The 21,048-nt window shown below is 42.4% G+C and overlaps 1 protein-coding gene across 2 annotated transcripts in view; it reads left to right on the top strand.

Annotated features, from left to right (window-relative positions):
* LTA4H (leukotriene A4 hydrolase) overlaps window positions 1-21,048 on the top strand; it is a 40,525-nt gene that overhangs the window by 3,634 nt on the left and 15,843 nt on the right. For both annotated transcript variants that reach the window (XM_008256915.4, XM_002711212.5), the window contains exons 2-11: window positions 4,623-4,753; window positions 6,691-6,811; window positions 9,564-9,632; window positions 11,911-12,015; window positions 13,060-13,112; window positions 16,386-16,458; window positions 16,683-16,823; window positions 17,649-17,672; window positions 18,705-18,775; window positions 19,204-19,315. In XM_008256915.4, coding sequence (XP_008255137.1) covers window positions 4,623-4,753; window positions 6,691-6,811; window positions 9,564-9,632; window positions 11,911-12,015; window positions 13,060-13,112; window positions 16,386-16,458; window positions 16,683-16,823; window positions 17,649-17,672; window positions 18,705-18,775; window positions 19,204-19,315 — 900 coding nt within the window. The remainder of the gene's footprint in view (window positions 1-4,622; window positions 4,754-6,690; window positions 6,812-9,563; window positions 9,633-11,910; window positions 12,016-13,059; window positions 13,113-16,385; window positions 16,459-16,682; window positions 16,824-17,648; window positions 17,673-18,704; window positions 18,776-19,203; window positions 19,316-21,048) is intronic.

Here is a 21,048-nt window from a genome sequence, read left to right as displayed (position 1 = left end):
GGCCAGAGCAAAGAGCTGGATTGGAAGAGGAGCAGCCGGGACTAGAACCGGTACCCATATGGGATGCCAGTGCTGCAGGTGGAGGATTAACCTACTGTGCCACGGCGCTGGCCCTGATTTGAGAGTATTTCAAAAAATTAGTGGAGGGGCAGGTATTTGGCCTGGTGGTTAAGACCAATTGGGCCAGCCACATCCCATATTGGTATGCCTGCATCAGTACTCAGCTCCACTCCAGCTTCCTGCTAATACAGACACTGGAAGGGAACAGTGATAGCTCAAATGATTCAAGTTCCTGCCACCCACAAGGGAGACCTGGGTCCTGGCTGTGGGCCCACAGCTGGAGCTGTTGCATGCATTTGGAGAGTTAGTGAACTAGCAAATGGGCACTCTCTCTCTCTCTCTGCCTTTCATATAAATAATTTATTTTTAAAAGCTAATGGTAAAATAGACTTAAAGGTAAATTTGGGGCTAGTCTTGTGGCACAGCAGGTTAATCCACCATCTGCAATGCCAGCATCCCATAGCAGAGGACCAGTTGCTCTGCTTTCAATCCAGCTCCCTGTTAGTGCTCCTGGGAGAGCAGTGGGACAGCAGGAGTACCTGGGGCCCTGTCACCCACACAGGAAACCCAGATGGAGGTCCAGACTGCTGGCTAGCCCAGCCCTGGCTCTTGTAGCCATTTGGAGAGTAAACCAGCAGATAGAAGATCTCTGTCTCCCTCTCTTACTCTGCCTTTCAAATAAATATATAAAATCTTTTTTAAAAAATAAATTTATTTTAGTACACCAGACATTTTTGAGATTCATGCAGTATTTTCATAGTGCACATTTCCCCTTGCATATGGGTATCTTGGCCTTGCATATAGTCGGTGCTCAGTAAATGTTGAGAAGTACTAATTCCAACTTGACAGGTATCCAGTTCCCTTTGCTTCTCTTTCTGATTACAGTTCTTGACCACTTGTTGAATTAGCATTTAATAGTGAAATTCGAAAGGGAGTTTCTTAAGTGATTGGAGGATAATAGTTGCTGCTTGGCACTTCAGATATACTGCTTACATGTTGCATTTTCTGTTTCCTAGAACTTGTTTTCTCGCATTAACTGACACTAATTTTAGTTGGTTAAGAGGGAGAGAGGCTGACTATTCTCTGCTTTACTCCCCGGCCCACGGCTGGCCAGGACTTGGCAAGCTGAACCTGGGAGCCAGGCGGGAACTCACTCCAGTTCTTCCACCTGGGCGGCAGGTGGCAGGAAGTGAGCCACCACTCCAGAGTTCTGGGCTGTTCGCTTTGACCTGGCCCAGACCTGGCTATTGCAGCCATTTGGAGGGTGAACCAGCAGAGGAAAGATCTCTTTCCGTCATTCTTCCTTTCAAGTAAAGAAAAAAAGAAATCTTTAAAAATCATAATGTAATACAGTAAGCACTATAGGCAAGGGTAGAGCATACTGCTAAAACATGAAAAGGCTTTCACAAAATATAATTATAACAATAACTGACTCCTGATTTTGAACAGATATGAGAGTTTAGGGGACCAACGCTGTGGCATAGCAGGTAAAGCCACTGCCTGCAGTGCCAGTATCCCATATGGGCACTGGTTCAAGTCCTGGCTGCTCCACTTCCAATCCAGCTCCCTGCTATGGCCTGGGAAAGCAGTAGAAGATGGCCAAGTGCTTGGGCCCCTGCACCCATGTGGGAGACCTGGAAGCTCCTGGCTTTGGATTGGCACAGCTCTGGCCATTGTGGCCATCTGGGGAGTGAACCAGCTGGTAGAAGACTTTCTCTGCTTCTGCCTCTCTGTAACTCTGCCTTTCAAATAAATAACTTAAAAAAATAATTTAGGTAATACAGAAAATGGAATGTGTCCCCCTGGACCTAATTAGTTCATCTTTAAGGTTATAAGGACTATACGAGTTGTTAAAAAATAGATATTCATTCAAATCAAGTTCTTAAATTAGATATTCAGAAATGGGTATTAGAATATCTGTTTTTTTTGACAGAGATATAAACAGTGAGAGAGAGAAACAGAAAGGTCTTCCTTCCGTTGGTTCACCCCCTAAATGGCGCGCTACGGCCGGCACACTGCGCCGATCCGAAGCCAGGAGCCAGGCACTTCCTCTTGGTCTCCTATGTGGGTGCAGGGCCCAAGCACTTGGGCCATCCTCCACTGCACTCCCGGGCCACAGCAGAGAGCTGGCCTGGAAGAGGAGCAACCGGGACAGAATCCGGAGCCCCAACCAGGACTAGAACCCAGGGTGCCAGTGCCTCAGGTGGAGGATTAGCCTAGTGAGCTGCGGTGCTGGCCAAATATCTGGTTTTCAAAATTTTTTAATTATTCGAGAGGCAGAGGCACTTCTTTTCATCCTCTGATTTATTCCCCAAATTCGTGCAATAGCCAGGGCTGGACTCAACTGGAGCCAGGAGCCAAAACGCAGTCTCGGACCTCCCATGTGGGCAGCAGGAACTCAGTGGTGACTTGAGCCTCCGCTGTTTCCCAGGGTCTGCATAAGCAGGAAGCTGGAGTTGGGAGCCAGAGGCAGGAATTTAACTCAGGTCCTAGGCTAAATGCCCATTCACTCTATTAGTCTTAGTAAGATACTTCCCCTATATTCTGGATAGACAAGTGCTGGAAGATAAGCCAGTTCTAATTTAGAGAAACAGTAATGGTTGAGGTACCCCAAAAAGAAAATAACCTGGAAGAAATGATCGCCCATTAGGAGGGAAACAGATGATGCTCATAACACATTGGGCTTCCCTGAAAATAAGAAAAAGAAAATTAGACCAGGATAGAAATTTCATCCCAAGCAAAAATTGAATCTAGAGAGGTAGGAATGAAACTTAATGATTACCTTTGTGACTCTTTTCTTGAGCTTATCACCCATGGTTAGCGAATATAAGAGAAGCTGTTGGGAAATGAGTGTTTCTTGGCATTCCAGCCCCCCATGCTTTTCCAGGTCAGATTCAGGAAAAGGAAGGCAGATGCCAAAGACAGGGAGATGAGGTAGGAGGGAGTCCTGATAGGCCCTGGCCTTACCTAGGAAGGAGGTAGAAGGAAAGAAAGGTAAATATGAAAACAGTTTGAAGGGAAAAAATACAACTTTCTGACTGGCTACGTGAGATCACTGTGTATTATTTGTATGAAACCTTACTTACCTTGAGTTTTATGAACAGAGTCAAGGAAACAGGAAAGAACTGGCTTAGGGCATAATGATGGCTTCATTTTTATAAGCCTGTTGAATATGAATTGATACTTCCCATGAAAATGTTGAGTGAGCAAGTAAAGCTGTTTGGCTGGCATACTGGGGGAGGGGTGGTGATACAGCTGTAGACTGGCAGTCGTTTGCATGGTGAAACTATCTGAAGATGTGGCGGGAGAACTAGGGAGTGAAGAATATGATAAGAAAAAGAACCAATGCTAGATCATTGGGCTACATCCATGTTTGAAAGAAGGGAAGGAAAAAGCATTAGGCAAGTAGGAGAATGTTTATACGTAAAGGCAGAGAAGCCAAGGAAGGGGGTTCAACCCAATGGCGTGGTCCATAGTCAGAGGCCAAAGTTGTTGGACAGAAAAGACCTAGTTGACCAGAGGGACTGCGCTTCTCTAGCAATGGAGCCAGAGACCATATTGAGGAGGGGGAAGGATAGAGTAAATGGTGAGGAAGTGGGAGTAGCAACCACAGTTGTCTTTGGAATTTAAGAAAAGGAGAAAGGAAGGAGTGGGTAGATGGGTCATCAAGAAGTTCCAGAAATAATATGTGAGGCTTGTTGTTTCGGTTGTTTAGAAGCAGTTTTGTAGCGTAGAAAGGTTGAACATTCTGCAGCATGATTAGTTGAGAGGTAATGAAAGGGTATGGTTTCTAGTACTCAGGAAATACTCAGACACTTGGTTCCCCCACCCCTTCCTCCCCAAAACATTAGCCTTTGCTGGCCATGGCAAGTAGGTGTAGTCTGCAGGGTCGTTTGTTCAGAGTTGCTGTATGAGGTTGGGCTTTCTAGATGTACAACAATGATGTATGAGTACAGTCTGCTTATGTGCCTGAGAAATGCCAGATTTGGTTTAATTTTGGGAGATTTGAAACAACACTTTAGGAGTATACTATACTCAAGTGAGTATACTGTATTTGGAAGTACACTATGGGACTGGACTCTGAGTTCCAGGAAGAAATGATAAGATACATTGAGGAATCAGAGTTATAGGTGTAGTTCTTCATATGAGAGAAATTAAGTAGACAGAATTGAAGACATTTTGATTTAGATTTGACTTTTACTTAAAGCCCCAAATTTGTGTGATTGTGCCAGAATTACATTACATATATAACATATATATAAAATACATGCATTCAGTAAAATGAAATACATATATATGTATGTATTTTATATATATTTTTATATATATATATATGTAATACAAATCTTAAAACCTAGAAATTTTCAGGAAGTTTAAGCCTGGAAGTATGAAACCTAGATTCACTTTCAACTCTTTTAATTCCTAGAATTTCCTCTATAGTTTATTCTCCATAAGCAGCTTGTTTTACTCTGTAATTATTGCAGTTAGCCCTTATCTAATACTAGTTTTTTTTATGATGTGAAAACTATTTCTTATTATTTAAAATATTAATTTAATTTTAGACTTTGGATACCAAGGACCTCACCATAGAAAAAGTGGTGATTAATGGGCAAGAAGTCAAATATGCTCTTGGAGAAAGACAAAGTTACAAAGGATCACCGATGGAAATCTCTCTTCCTATTGCTCTGAGCAAGTATGAATGTTATCTTCTTTCTCTTTCATACCTGAATAACGAGAAATAATTTTAAGTAATTTGGACAGTTCTCCTTTCCCTTGTTTCATTTGTGGATATGTAGCTGTTGGTATACCACTCCTACTGATCTGTTCAAATTGAAGCTTATAGCAAAAATTATCTATTCTTAAGATACCAAGGAGATTCATTGTCTGAAATACTCAAGACTAGGACTTTGGGTAACTGTTACTTCTTTAATCCTCATCATTTTACCAATGCCTAGAGAGACATCATCAGGAAGTATTTGGAGAGAACCTGGGGAGCTTTCGCAAGCTGCATGTTCCTCAGTCTTGCCCCAGAGCCCAGCTCCTTTTGTTAGTGGAACAACAGTAATAATGTCAGTAACAATAATGACTGTGCTGTTGCTATGTACTGCTTTTGGATACATGCTTTAGATGCATTTCCGTATGATCTTTATAGTAATCCTATGCAGTATGATCTGTACTTTATCAATTAGGAAAGGAAATAGCAGAAATAAAATAATTTACTCAAGGAAGAACCAGGCAGAATTGCCATATTGGGAGTGTCTGCCTTCTCTTGATTATACCTGGGTGGGGGGCAGAGGAGTGAAAACCGTTGGTCTGGAACAAGGGTGACCCCTCACCTTTCAGCAGCCATGTTTTCACGCCTTCTTCGCCCCTTTAAAAAGCAGAAAGAAACCCCCCAGGCATAACCCCATTCTACAGATGAAAAAACTGTGTCATAGGGAGGGTAAATACTTTGCCCAGGTTCACAGCTCCAGCAGGTGTTACAGTCTGGATCAGACACAGGCAGGGCGATTGGTGCCCAGAGCTCTTGCTGTTTCCTCCTCGTTGGTGCTTCTGAAAGGATCTGCAAGGAAGAGGTCGTTTTTGTGGGCTCCACTCTGTAGGAGATTGATAAACTTCAGTAAAATACAATCTACATGAAGGACTAGAGAGAAGAGACAAAATCAAGCACACATGTGTTTATCACTAAGTTCAGCAGACGTAACAAATCCTCTCGAAGGTTCTGAGTACTCTCCATCTCTTGACTTAGCTGTTGTGGACCAGCAAGTTTACAGACTAGCACTGCTCTATGCATGCATCTGCACCTACCATGGTGGTAGCTGAAGTTCCAAAATTATTTTTTCACTTTCCAACTGTCATAAAAGACCAAATGGTGACACGAAGTGTGTGACACACTGGGAGATACTCAGCTAATGTTAGCTCCTTACGTCTTCATTAGCAGTTAGCATGGTAGAGTGAAAAAAACCACACAGGCAGGCACTGCCACAGGAAAGCCAACAGGCAAACTTATCCAAGGGTTTGGCACTACAACTTACTCTCAGTCCATAATGAGATCGCATGCAGTATTCTTTCTGTCATTTACCGTACACACAAGCGTACTTCAAAAAGTTCTTGGGAATGGCTGGCGTTGTGGCACAGCAAGTTAAGCTGCCTCCTGCAACACTGGCATCCCATATTAGGGTGCCAGTTCCAGTCCCGGCTGCTCCACTTCTGATCCAGCTCCCTGCTCATGTGCCTGAAAAGGCAGCAGAAGATGGCCTAAGTATTTGGGCCCCTGCCACCCACACGGGAGACCAGGATGCAGTTCAGCCTGGCCCAGCCAGGACTACCAGGCCATCTGGGGAGTCAGTCAGCGATGAAAGAGCTCTGTCTCTCCCTCCCTGTTACTCTGCCTTTCAAACAGATAAAATAAATCTATTTAAAAATGAAGTTCATTGAAAAACAAAATTAAATGTTAATTTATTTTGGTGCCAAAATTTTGGGAATCCATGCATAGTTTTTTCATAATACTCATTTCCCATGAACTTTTTGAAGACTCCATGTATTATGAGTTTATATTATTCACTATATGTATTATAAATTTTAATCAGGAAGAATTATACTCTAATAGATTTTTTTTATCTCATACAGAAATCAAGAAGTTGTGATAGAAATTTCTTTTGAGACATCTCCAAACTCTTCTGCTCTTCAGTGGCTCACTCCTGAACAAACCTCTGGGAAGGAGCACCCGTATCTCTTCAGTCAGTGCCAGGTAAAAAGCATTCCAGGGTGATTTATTGGACAGAAAGTTCCCAGCACGTGCAGTTTCATCAAACAAGATGGATAGCGGTCTTATGAATGTGTGGATCTTATTTTATATAGTGTTTACTTTATACTACAAAAGTTGCATAGTTTCATTTGTATCTCTTGCTATTAACACATTTGTGTGTTATTTTGAAAAATAATCTTTTAATTGGAAATGTGTTTATCTAAATTATATTATCTAGGTTTTTTTTTTATATTCCTAGAACCTAGAACATGCCATAGAGTGGGCGCTAGGTGTATGATCATAAAATGAAAGGAAAAGATTAATAAAACAAAAGTAAGGTACTGGTTATGAAACATGCTAAAGAAGTGGAAAGTATAAGATCAGGTTCCTAAACAACTCTGGACATTATTACTCAGAAGTAACTACTATTGGGTTTAGAATGGAGCCTTTCTAGATTTTTATTACACATTTACTAATATGTATGTATGTATATGTATATATATATATATATATATAATTAAGGATAAAAAGCCATAATCAGAGACAATCTGTCACTAAGATTATAAAAGTGTCAAACTGTTTTCTGAAAGAAAAAAGACCTAATTCTGCTAATAATCAAGTTACTCATGATGAAAGGGACTCACATTATTAAACATTTACTGTCTCTCCATTGAAATATGTACTCTGCGTATTCAGTCATCCTGACATTCACTCCTGTGTGATAGATGTCATGTAGGACTCCAGTTCGGTTGCAAGTGGATCACAAATGAAGCCACATTGGCACATGCTTTAGACATGTTTGTTTTCTCTGGCCGCTTGAAATATCTTTTTAATCCCAGAAGCTTCAGTTGAGTGATCTGGAAGAGAGCCAGTGTTCTGGGGCAGTCATTTACAAAGTTGCCCCTCTGGCTCTTAGAAATGTCTGCTTTCGGCTGGCGCCGCAGCTCAATAGGCTAATCCTCCACCTAGTGGCGCTGGCACACTGGGTTCTAGTCCCAGTCAGGGCACCGGATTCTGTCCCGGTTGCCCTTCTTCCAGGCCAGCTATCTGCTGTGGCCTGGGAGTGCAGTGGAGGATGGCCCAAGTGCTTGGGCCCTGCACCCCATGGGAGACCAGGAGAAGCACCTGGCTCCTGCCTTCAGATTAGTGCAGTGTGCGACCACACCAACCGTGACGGCCATTGGAGGGTGAACCAACGGCAAAAGGAAGACCTTTCTCTCTGTTTCTCTCTCTCACTATCCACTCTGCCTGTCAAAAAAAAAAAAAAAAAAGAAAAAAGAAAAGAAATGTCTGCTTTCCAGTCAGTATTTCATATAGAATGTCAATAAGCTAAAGTTAGCAAGAAATATAAGATTTGTGAGTCCCAAGGATGTAAACTTGAAATGTGCGTTTCCTATTGTCAACAACAGTTGAAATGCCACCCCACTATTGAACACTAAAGGAGCCGTACAGGCCTGGTCTTGAAACTGTTTTGTGAGAGAGAATCAAGTGATTCTTTTAGTCCTACCTAATCCAGCTTGGGTCATTTTGAAGCCTGTATCCTTAGAAAATTTTCTAAAACTGAAGTGAAGGAGCTGGAGTTTGGGAGATTTAAGGAACTTTGAGTTGGAATAAAATAAACCTATGATTTATAAGAGCTTCAGAGAGGGGTGATAGTATCAGGTTTCCTTTAAGCTCTCAAAGAACCTGAGTTTCATTTGTTTACCAGCAGTAAACAGACTTACTTATAAAGGCTAGAGTATAAAATCAGAGGTGCTCTGGTCATAATGGTCTTATATTATTTTATTTTATGGAAAGAGAGAGATGAGCTCCCATCTACTGGCTCAGCCCCCAGGTGCCCACAGTGGCTGTGGCTGAGCCAGGCTGAAGCCAGGAGTTGAGAACTCAGTCTGTTTCCCAGGTGGGTGTCAGAGTCCTACCTATGGGGCCATCCCCTGCTGCCTCCCAGGGTGCCCGTTAGCAGAAAATTGGAGTTGAGAGTGGAGCTCAGGCTCAAAGCCAAGCACTCCAGTATGTGATGTGGACATCTTAACTGCTAGACCAGATGCCCATCCCTCTAGGTTTTCTTGATGGCTACCAGTGTTAATGATAGGTTACTGTGGAAACAGAAATACTTTGCACATTATGTGAATTAATATGTCTAGACGGTGTTGAGCGAAACTCTTCCTTCTCTTTTTCTTTTCTTCCTGTTTTTGCCTCAAAATTTGCTGCAAGATTGAAATGTCCAGATGTTAGCAACATTTCTCAAGCTGAGTTCATTAGAATGCTGGCACCCCCATTAGATCAGTAACCCACCAGGAAAAAGCAAAAATGGGATTTGATGTTAAAACAATAAGAGAAAGCAAGCAAGTTGCTTTATTGTAGGGCTCAGCGGCCCGTGTTCCTAGTGCCTGTCCAGGATGGTGTGGTGTGCTGTGGTGCCCGCACTCCTGTCACGAGCAGCGCTTTTAACCTCAGGCCTCCTGAGAGCCGCCTGCTGGGCACTGCTGGTGTTCAGAGCATCGAGCAGGATCACACGGCTGGACTCTGTGCTTCAAGCTTCCACTGAAATGGGAGGGTTGCCTATAGACTAAAATGGGAAATTGATTTTTTTAAATCTACAAATCCATTTTTGCTACTTTAAAAGATCCCAAAAGGCCTGTTTTTATTTATAAAACGAATATGTGAAAAGAGCAGTGCTTCAGTTTTCATGATATCTGAATAACTGATTTCTAAGAAAGGGAAACAGCTGTTGTTTTTCTTCCTCCCCTCCCAGGCCATCCACTGCAGAGCGATTCTTCCTTGCCAGGACACCCCTTCTGTGAAACTCACCTACACCGCAGAGGTAAAGGCTACACGTTATTGACTGAAGTGAATGATCCGATTACATCAGCGTGGTGTCAGTGGTAAATAAAGACGACGACTGGGGGCTGGTGCTGTGGCTTAGTGGGTAAAGTCATCACCTGCAGTGCTGGCATCCCATATGGGTGCTGGTTCGAGTCCCGGCTGTTCCACTTCCAATCCAGCTCTCTGCTATGGCCTGGGATAGCAGTAGAAGATGGCCCAAGTCCTTGGGCTGCTGCACCCACATGGGAGACCTGGAAGAAGCTCCTGGGTTCTGGCTTTGGATCAGCCTAGCTCCATCCATTGTGGCCAATTGGGGAGTGAACTAGCAGATGGAAGACCTCTCTCTCTCTTTCTCCTTGTAACTCTGCCTTTCAAAAAAATAGATAAATATTTAAACAAACAAACAAACAAAATGTGACAACCGAATCTTTAGAGCTAGAAATATTTTTTTTATTTTTTATTTTTTTTAATTTGACAGAGTTAGACAGTGAGAGAGAGAGACAGTCAGAGAGAAAGGTCTTCCTTCCGTTGGTTCACCTCCCAAATGGCTGCCACGGCCAGTGCTGCGCTGATCTGAAGCCAGGAGCCAGGTGCCTCCTCTGGTCTCCCACATGGAGACCAAGCACTTGGGCCATCTTCCACTGCCTTTCTGGGCCACAGCAGAGAGCTGGACTGGAAGAGGAGCAACCGGGACTAGAACCCGGCACTCACATGGGATGCCAGTGCCGCAGGCAGAGGATTAACCAAGTGAGCCATGGCGCCGGCCCCGCTAGGAATATTTTAACTCAATGGAATTCTGCTTTTGATATATAAAAATGAGGCTGTAGACCTCATTCTGAATCTCTGCTTTAAAGGCAGTTTTAAACAACTCAAGTGTTAAAAAAGAAAATATGTATCATTCTGCTTTTTAAAAGAATTCTGGAACTAAAACCAAGACTTCAGGAACCATTTCCCTTTTTTTAACTTTGAAAAATTGGCATTTACAAGTTCCTGTAAATGCCCTCTGTAGGCCTATATACATTTATGTAGATGTCCTAATGGCATATATTGCAGACTTTTCCATATGTATACACTTCCAACTTAATCCTGAAGTAGGTGCTGATAATTAGGGGGGAAACTGGATGATAATTAATAAACAAACACCATCCCAGAGGCTCAGTCTGCTTAGACCAAGCAAATAGAATGAAGACGAAGCTGTAGACACGAACTGACCCTCTTGATCTCCGCCATCATCCTATAACCAAACCACCAGTGTAGTGCTGTGGAGTGTTATACTTGGAAGCAAAGAGTCCAGGCTTCTGTGCTGTTCTTATCCACCCAATGGCTGTGTGACCTTGGTCAACGCGTACAGCCTCACATCTTCAGTGGTCTCCTGTATACATCATCACTGCCTCTGGGGAGGGAGGAGGTGAAACTAAATCACCTCCTGCCTGCTCTTGAGCACTAGGCTTCTGATTGTTACAGCACTGATTGAAACGTTCCTCCTTCTGCGCCTGCGTCCCTAATGGTGTTTGAGTCCTGAGCCGTGCAAGAATACTCACGAATCCCAGCACGCCCTGGGGTGGGTGCTTGCTAGATCATTACTACCTAGGGGCCAGTCCTTTACGCTAGCTGTTATTCAAAATAAAACTTCCAGGATCACAGAGCTAGGATATACACGTAAGTACTATATGGCTCACCCCATAAGGATCTTTCCATGCAGATTTTCAGGGAAAATTATTTTATTGTTTTTGGGCACTAAGTTTCAGTTTCTCACATTTACCCTTGAAGTTTTTGTTTGTTGGGTCCAGTTGCAGGTTTTAAATATAAAAATGTTTGAAACTGCATTTTCTGTCCCTTTGCATTTGTTTTGAGTGTGTGTGGGGGGAGCAAGGGTGCTGGCTGCCATTGCCCAGTATGGTGCTGGGCCCCTCACTTCACATTATTTATTCCTTGCAGCAAATCTGTGTCGTTTTACTCTTGTCTGGTGGGAAAGCCAAGCCTCAGGGAGACTGTTGTCCTTTGTCTGCAGTTAGTAGGGGCAGAGCTGGGATCTAAATCCAGTTTATTTCAAAACTCCGCTGTTATGCACGGATGAATATTTCATGTTCATTTTTAAGGAAGCCAGTTTTACCTATTGCTAATTCTATTTACAAAGATGACATGGACACAGCTTTTGAGTTGATCTGTTCATTCTGTAGGCAGTTAAGAAGGGCGTAACGGTTCTTTTACATACATAATTTGAGGTGCATAGAACCTTTCAGTTCTAAATAGAAATGACTTTTCTTCTCAATTAGGTGTCTGTCCCTAAAGAACTGGTGGCACTTATGAGTGCCATTCGTGATGGAGAAGCACCTGACCCCGAAGACCCAAGCAGGAAAATATACCGATTCAGCCAAAAGGTAAGCTCGTAGGGTCTAGATTTTTATTTGTAGTTAGTGGAGTACTACCACTAGCTTTTCCCTATCCAGGGAGCAAAATTACTTTTGAGGTAGGTTAGAATTTAGAAAGCAGCTTTTGGCTTCTTTTCTTTTCTTCATTTCATGTGTGTGTGTGTGTGTGTGTGTGTGTGTGTGTGTATTTTTAGAGAATCTTGTTCCACTAACCAGCAGTGCCGTATTGAAGAAGCAGGTGGCTAAGCAGAGAGTGTGCCTGATTCCATTTTCCCTCATTCCGGTTAGTAGCAGGCTCCCCGTTTTTTTTACAGTTTCTAACTTTCACCTACCCTGGTACTACAGGGTGGGCTTATGGCTGCTGAGGGTATTTACACATGAGAAAGCTATCTTAGACCAGAAAAATACCATGTGGTAGTCCCGTAAATTACAGGTCCTGTGTAGCTAGTAGCTGGACTTGTGTCTGTGACTTTTAATGAATAGACTGTACGTGCATGCCTGTGTGTGTGTTTATGAGGTTTTTTAAGCTGACCTCACAGTACACCGTTTTGTTCCCACCTCGGTGTCTGTGGTTCCATACTCCCACTACTTTGGCGTCCTCCTAATGCTGGCTTATTTTGTATGTCTCTAGATGAAACCAGTGTAGGTTAAAGACAAAAAAAAAAAAGTTCGATTTTTTTAAAACTCAGGAGAACAGAAACAGAAAATATAAGGGAGAAACACAATTGTCTTCTTGTGATTTCCTGCTGGAGAAATGCTGAAAACATACCTTCTAATTCTATGTACAGTCGTGCTTCCCCTATGCCGGAAGCTTTTCTTCCTCATGGTAAAAACGGGAAACAGATGTTGTGAAATATTCTGCATCACAGTTTTGAATTCTTCAGCTCCTTAAAAATGAGAACTATCTGAGAGGTACAAAAAGAAAATATTGGTACTGATAGTTGGAAATTTTAAAGCGAATTTACTTGGTAATTTTAAGGGTGAATTGTTGCGCCTTGTATCCATTTTAAACACTAATGTAAGTGTGTGGTGTCTGTGTGTTTGCCCCCTTAGGTCCCGATACCCTGCTACCTGATTGCTTTAGTTGTCGGAGCTTTAGAAAGCAGGTGAGTTTTTGAGCACACCTTGAGTTTGCGGAAAGAGCCAACCTCAAGCATCTTGAACCTCTGTCGGGATTAACTGGCAGATCATTTGGGAATTTCTCAAGATACTAAGCTGCCAGCTCTGGAAAAATTCATACTTGATTTTAAAATGTAGGCAGTAAATTCATTTTACATTGAAAAATGGTTATCAGTTACTTCTTAGATTTTCCAGGTATTGTAGAATGAACATGCTCTGAGCTAGATTCTATGCAGACTTGGGCATGTCACCTCCCGTAGTCTCCCTCCCCTCGTCTTTGAAGGGCTGCTGTCTGCCTTTCCTACCTCCTAGCATGATTATATGAGACAACAGGTGGTAAAACACTTGGAAGCTGATAAGTATTACAGAAATGTGAGATGCTTTGTTGACGTTTTGTCAATTACTAGAGTAGCCTTCCTTCTTAATTTTTTGTTTGTTCTGGTTTCCAAACTGAAAATTAAGAATGTCAGTCATAATTACTTTCTTTAGATTGCTAGAAAAACAGGCATGGAAGAAGTGAGGCAGGCGCAGTTTCACATTCGTGCTCCAGCAGTTACTGACTCCATCCACGGGCCACCCGCAGCCTCTGGGAGTCTCATTTTGTTCCTCTGGAAAAAAGAAATAGTAATGTGCACTTCAAAGGCATCATTCGTGTGAGGATTAACAGACCTTACATATGTAAAGGCCCAGGCTAAATAATTACAAAAATCGTCACAGCAGCGGACAGTCACAGCTCTCCTTACGTGCCAACTCCCGTACATTCTCTCTTCGCATCCTCAGAACTCTGTGGAGTAGATATAATTATCCGTTCTTATTCTACCATTGAGGAAACTGACCTCAGTGAGTTTTGGTAAGTAACTCAGTTACAGCGCTAGACAGTGTTGGAGCCGGGACCCACACCTCAGCCCTCTGACTCGGGAGCTCCTTCAGTGTAGACCTGCCTGTGTGTACAGCTACCACTGGCACTAACCTGCCGCACAAGGCTACTGAGCTTCTGAAAGGCAGCTCATTCAAACTGAGATGCACTAAAGACACTGTTACCAATCTTGAGTGTTTTATTAATGATTTCTTATATTGATGACATGTTGAAATGCTAATATTTTGCCTAACTTGGGTTAAATACCTGTTAGAAAAACTGACTCAATCTGTTTCTTTTAAATGTGGCTACTAGACTGTTCTTTTTTTTTTTTTTTTTTTTTTAAGACTTATTTTATTTATTTGAAAGGCAGAGTTACAGAGAGAGATTGACCTTTCATCTACTGGTTCACTCCTCAAATGGCTGCATTGGTCAAGGCTGAGCCAAGGCAAGGCCAGGAGACTAGAATTCCATCTGGGTCTCCCACATGGGTAGCAGGGGCCCAGACACTTGGGCCATCTTCCACTGCTTTCCCAGGCACATTAGCAGGGAACTGGATTGGAAGTGGAGCAGCTGGGACTCAAACCCATCACTCATATGGGATGCCTACAACACAACCAGCAGCTTAACTCACTGCCATAATGCCGGCCCCAACAATTTTGAATTAGATAAGAGATGTGTACATTTGTAGTTCTCATTAAACTTCTGTGGGATGACACTCGTTCCCGTTGCTGCCCACAGTGTGGTCTGCAGACCAGTAGCTTTGGCATCACCTGGAAGTTGGTCAGAAAAACATTCCTGGGCCCTACCCCAGACATACTGAATCAAAGTTTATATTTTAACCAACTTCCCAGATCGTTTGTATGCACATTAAAATTAGAGACCACTACATGGTAACAAGTGAGAAGTTTCTGTTTGGAGGTTAGTGTTAGATAAAAATTTTTAAATGAAATTTAGGTGAAAAAGATACTTTTTGTGTTTTAGTACTATACATAGTACTGTAGTATATAGTTCTATTTCCTGTTTCTTGTTCATCACCTTTTAAAGTTTTGAATTGTATTTATTTGTTTTATTAATTTGAAAGGCAGAGAGAGAGAGAGAGCGCGGGCTTCTGTCCAGTGGTTCATTTCCCAGGTGCCCTCAACAGCCAGTCCAGAATTCAGTGTAGGTCTCCCACATGGGTGGTGGGGACCCAGCTTCTTGAGCTGGTACCTGCTGCCTCCCAGGGTGTGCATTAACAGGAAGCTAATGGAGTCTGGTCTCAAATTGAATCTAGGCACTCCAACATGAGATGCAAGTATCCCAAGCGACGCCTTAACCTCTGAGCCAAACACCGGACCTATCTTTTATAATTGTGGTAAAAAATGTAAAATTTACTACCCAGTCATTTTTAATATGCAGTTCAGTGGTGCTAAGTCTATTCAGATGGTGGTAAAACAGATCTCCAGAACTTTTTCATTGAATTCTTTTACCATTAAGTAACAACTCCTCTTTTCCTCTCTCCTTTAGCCTTTTTGCTTTCTCTTCCTATGCATTTGACTATTTAGATGCCTCATATAAGCAGAATCATAAATAGTTTCTTTTTGTGACTGTTACTTCACTTGCAAAAATGTCCTCAAGGAACATCCATTTTGTATCCTTCCTTTTCCGTTTGCTGCTTCTTAGACAAGTATTCTGATCTGGAAAAATCTCTTATGAGCTGCAACTGGGTTTCTACAGTTGTGAGACTGCAGGAGGAAACTGGATCCCCAGAGCCCTAAGCTAACTGTGGAAGTCCTTCATGCCGTGTTTTCCTTGGACCCTGACTGCCTGCTTAGGGAGCTCATGTCTGTGGCTGCACATACACTGGTGCCTTTGTCTCTCAGGCCACTTACCCTCATCCCTTCTGCATATGCCTACAGAAAATCCACTCCCACTATAAGGGTTTGTGTACAAGTCTTAATCCTTCCTAGAGGGGCTGGCGCTGTGGCGCAGTAGGTTAATCCTTTCCATGTAGTGCTGGCATCCTATATGGGCACCGATTCTAATCCTGGCTGCTCCTCTTCTGGTCTAGCTCTCTGCTATGGCCTGGGAGGGGAGAGGAAGATGACCCAAGTGCTTGAGCCCCTGTACCTGCATGGGAGACCCGGAAGAAACTCTTGGCTCCTGGCTTTGGATCAGTGCAGCTCTGGCCATTGCAGCCAACTGGGGAGTGAACCAGTGGATGGAAGGCCTCCGTCTCTACTTCTGTCTCTGTCTCTGTCTCTGTCTCTCACTGTGATGACTCTGTCTCTCAAGTAAATAAAATCTTTAAAAAAAAGAATGCTTTAAAAGTAAAATAAAATAAAGTAAAATAAATCTTTCCTAGAACCCAGATGAGTAATTTGCTTAAATTTCTTTTCTATTAATCTTTTTAATTTTTCAGGCAAATCGGCCCAAGAACTTTGGTGTGGTCTGAGAAAGAGCAGGTGGAAAAGTCTGCTTTCGAATTTTCTGAGGTTGGTTCTATAGTGATCCTTTTTTAATAATCACAGTAGACAATAGAGTTAAAATTTTGAATGTGAAATGTGATGGACTCAAGTGACAGGGTGAAAAAATAGATGTTTTGTTTCATGTGGATTTTTGGTCCATACGTTTTTTATCATTTTAATTTAAAAGCAATATATGCTTTTAAGATATTATGGTAATGAGACATGCAAATATCTATGCATTCATTTTTCAGACTGAATCGATGCTTAAAATCGCAGAAGATCTGGGAGGCCCCTATGTGTGGGGGCAGTATGACCTGCTGGTCCTGCCCCCATCATTCCCTTACGGTGGCATGGAGAACCCCTGCCTTACGTTTGTCACCCCAACTCTTCTGGTGAGTGTGACTACTTCATTCCAAGTTGAGGTCTTCTCAGAAATAAGACTAGCTTGGGAAGAATCTCGGACTTGTAATAATATACATAAAAATTTTTGTCTTGTTCATATAACCCTTGTTTCTAATTTTATTGCTTATTGTGGTTATCACCAACTTATTTTTCAAAAGAAAATAATTTTGACATTTGAAAAAAGAGACTATTAATGCTCAAGGGATTTTGGGGTGTCTGGGGTTGGGGTAGCTGTGTAACAGCCACCCATTGAAGAATAATGTATCCAGGCCAAAAACTACACCATTTACACTTGTCACTTAGGTACTGATTAAAAAAAACCCTCAGTGTACCACCCATAGGAGAGGAGTAAGCCCTCAGTATTTTGCTATATTTTATGTGCCTTGTAAGCTACTCTAAATCCTTCTTAGAACCAAGCGAGCAATGGGTTAACAGTAAATAAAGAAAACGAGATACACCACAAGGCGCACCAAACATCTTCAACTTTTCTTAAGTGTATCAAGAGAAATAGGGACAGAAAGACAGTAATAGGTAAAGAACAGATATAAAAGATGGAAAGAGGAGAAATGTTTCCTGGAAGTTAATTATAGACAAGTATACTGGCTCTCTTGCAATGGAAGAATATCCTAGGATTTTAGGGCAAGGAAGAATGATGATATTTTTTCAGTCCTGCATTTTTTGTTTTGTTTTTTACAATGCACATCCCTTTTGAGCTGTTTGAAGTGCCATAGTAAAATTATAGTGGATTATTGCCTGTATACTAGATGTAATCAAATCCTAAGTCAATTTTCTTTCTTTCTTTTTTTTTTCTTTAGGCAGGTGACAAATCACTCTCCAATGTAAGTTAAAAGTTCTTGTTATGTTCTTTCCCTCAAAAATTGATGTTAAAAATATGCCTTGTGTAGGCAGGGGTTTAGCCTAAGATGTCCACATCCCAAATCAGAATCCTAAGGTTCATTTCCCAGCTCCAGCTCTTGATTCCAGCTTCCTGCTAATATAGATCCTGGGAAGGCAGCAGTGATGGCTCAAGTAATTGAGTTCTGGCCACCCATGTGGGAAGCCTGAACTGAGGTCCTGGCTCCTAGTTTTGCTCAGCCCCAGCCACAGTGGTCATCTGGGATTGAACCAATGGGATCTCTCTCTGCTTCTCAAATAAATAAAAAAAATTTTTTTAAAGGTTTATCTTATTTATTTGAAAGGCAGAGTTACAGAGAGAGATAGAGACAGAGAGAGAGGTCTTCCATCCACTGGTTCACTCCCCAAATGGCCACAATGACTGGATCTGGGCCAGGCCGAAGCCAGGAGCCAGGAACTTCTTCCGGGTCTCCCACATGGGTACAGGGGCCCAAGTACTTGGACCATCCTTTGCTGCTTTCACATAGCAGAGAGCTGGACCAGAAGTCGAGCAGCTGGGACTCGAACCAGCACCCATATTGGATGCCAGTATTGCAGGCCGGGGCTTTAACCCGCTGCACCACAGTGCTGGTCCCCAAAGCATTTTTTTTAAAAAAGAAAAAAATGTATTGTGATATTGTATTGAAGATATGATCATAAAAATTATTTGGGAGTTCTAATTGCAAAACATTTATAATTATGTGTACCAAATTTATAAAAATTTTATGGCTTGATTTCTTCATATGTTTATGAAATATTTTTAATGGACTGGTAAATCAATTTAATATTTTCTAAATAATTGTTTCTAATTATTTTAACTATGACATTTTTCATCTTTGAATAACTTCCTGAATATCTCAGCCAACTTTTTTTTTTTAAACTGAATAATAATGTGGAGTTGAAAGAATACGAGTGCTTAAATGATTTAAGTTAAGGTAATTAATTTGACTACTAATCATTTACATGGGTTCCTTTAGGTTATTGCACACGAAATATCTCATAGTTGGACAGGAAACCTAGTGACCAACAAAACTTGGGACCACTTTTGGTAATATTTTTTTAAATTATTTTTTCTTAGTAGTTCTTTACAGATTTCTTTCCCTGCCTCCCATCACTCTGAATTGTTTCATGTGTTTATCTTGGGTTTTTGATGCTGCTGTCTCTGGTAGAAAGTGATTAAAAAAAACATTCTGGAAAACTGCTCTATGAGTGCACTTTGTGCGTGTGCTCAGTTCCTGGCACGTGTTAGCACACTGACAGGTGTGAACCCAGAGCCCCAGAGCCGGGCTTCTTTCCCACGCTGCCTCTGTTGGTCGGGATTGCCTGGAAGCCACCCAGGCCGTCAGCTGAGACTCTGACTGCTTCACTGTGTGGAGAAGCCAAAGGAAAATACTCAGATCTTAGTGACGAAAGCAACTGTTCTCTCTGCTGTGTCAGCGATCTTGTTTTTTTTTTTAATTTGATTTTTTTTTCCAGGTTGAATGAAGGACATACCGTATACCTGGAACGCCACATTTGTGGACGATTGTTTGGTGAAAAGTTCAGACATTTTCACGCTCTGGGAGGATGGGGAGAACTACAAAATACGGTAACCGATTGGACTCTTACGAGCATTCATCCATGGGCCGGCGCCGCGGCTCACTAGGCTAATCCTCTGCCTTGCGGCGCCGGCACAGCGGGTTCTAGTCCCAGTCGGGGCGCCGGATTCTGTCCCGGTCGCCCCTCTTCCAGGCCAGCTCTCTGCTGTGGCCAGGGAGTGCAGTGGAGGATGGCCCAGGTGCTTGGGCCCTGCACCCCATGGGAGACCAGGAAAAGCACCTGGCTCTTGGCTCCTGCCATTGGATCAGCGCGGTGCACTGGCCGCGGCGGCCATTGGAGGGTGAACCAATGGCAAAGGAAGACCTTTCTCTCTGTCTCTCTCTCTCTCACTGTCCACTCTGCCTGTCAAAAAAAAAAAAAAAAAAAAAAAAAAAGCATTCATCCATAGGGTTCCAAACATTGAATTTTTGTGAACTGTCTTTTCTGAGATAGCAACACAGAAATCATTTTACAGGCGTAGGAAATGACGCTGATGCAGCTGTACTACTCAGCTGATGCAGTGGTCCTCATGACCTAGCCTGTATTGGAAGCTGTGGGGTCTCACTGGATCTCTACCATTGTTTTTTTTTTTTTTTTTTTAAGATTTTTTTTTTTTTTTACTTGAGAATCAGAGTTACACAGAGAGAGGAGAGGCAGAGAGAGAGGTCCTCCATCCGATGGTTCACTCCCCAATTGGCCATAACGGCCAGAACTGCGCCAATCCGAAGCCAGGAGCCTCCTCCGCGTCTCCCACGCAAGTGCAGGGGCCTGAGGACTTGGGCTATCTTCTGCTGCTTTCCCAAGCCACAGCAGAGAGCTGGATTGGAAGTGAAACAGCCAGGACCAGAATCAGCACCCACACGGGATGCCGGCGCTTCAGGCCAGGGCATTAACCCGCTGTGCCACAGCGCTGGCCCCTGGATCTCTACCATTGTGATATAGCTGGTGATGTGTTTGAATTTTCTCTAGTATGTTTATGTCATCTTAAAAATTTTTTAAGCACATAAATTCATTAATACTTACATAGATTGCAAGTCACAGGGAACAAGTTGTTTAGGATTGAAGGTCAGCCTCAGACGTTCACCCTTGGAAAGTGAAGGAAGGGGTTTGGGATTGTTAATTGGTCTTTAAAGGAGGCCTTCATTTGGACTAACCAGCCAGAATAGTTGTGTAGGAATCAAGAAAAAAATGGGCCAGTTTCCAAAAAAAAAAAAAAAAAATCAAACAAAAGGAGCATTTACCTAGTCAGCATAACACAAGTCTCTTTTGTTAACCTTGCAAGAAAATTAACTTTGAGATGATTCTAGAAAAAGTCCAGTAGATCTTTATAGTGCACTTTTGGGTAAGGACCTCAGTTGACTGAACAGTGAGCATGGAACTATGTGAGTGCATAATGGGAGGCAGGAGTATTTTATCGAGGTCTGTCTCTGCGTGCTGGTACTGCTGGTGGTCATCTGTCTTCAAAGAGGCCAGGAGAAGCTTCTCTCCCTGTAAAGGGGGCACCAGCTTTGAAGGACAATCCACACCTTCCTTTTACACTGGTGCAACTCTTCCTCCACTTGTGGAGTTTCAATTGCCTTTAACCCAAAGTAATCTTCAAGCAATAATGGCTATTTTGGGGTGGCATACTCTGATCTCTTCAAGAGAAAGTTCAGAGAGATTATAGAAACAATGAACCCTAAACAAGCAGCAAATCATTTTTCTAACATCACATAAGTTGGATGAATATTGCAGATGTACTCA

The sequence above is a fragment of the Oryctolagus cuniculus genome, chromosome 11 (assembly GCF_964237555.1).
Source record: "Oryctolagus cuniculus chromosome 11, mOryCun1.1, whole genome shotgun sequence".
Taxonomy (NCBI): Eukaryota; Metazoa; Chordata; class Mammalia; order Lagomorpha; family Leporidae; genus Oryctolagus; species Oryctolagus cuniculus.
The sequence above is the reverse complement of the archived record's forward strand: the minus strand, read 5'-3'. Positions and strand labels throughout refer to the sequence as shown.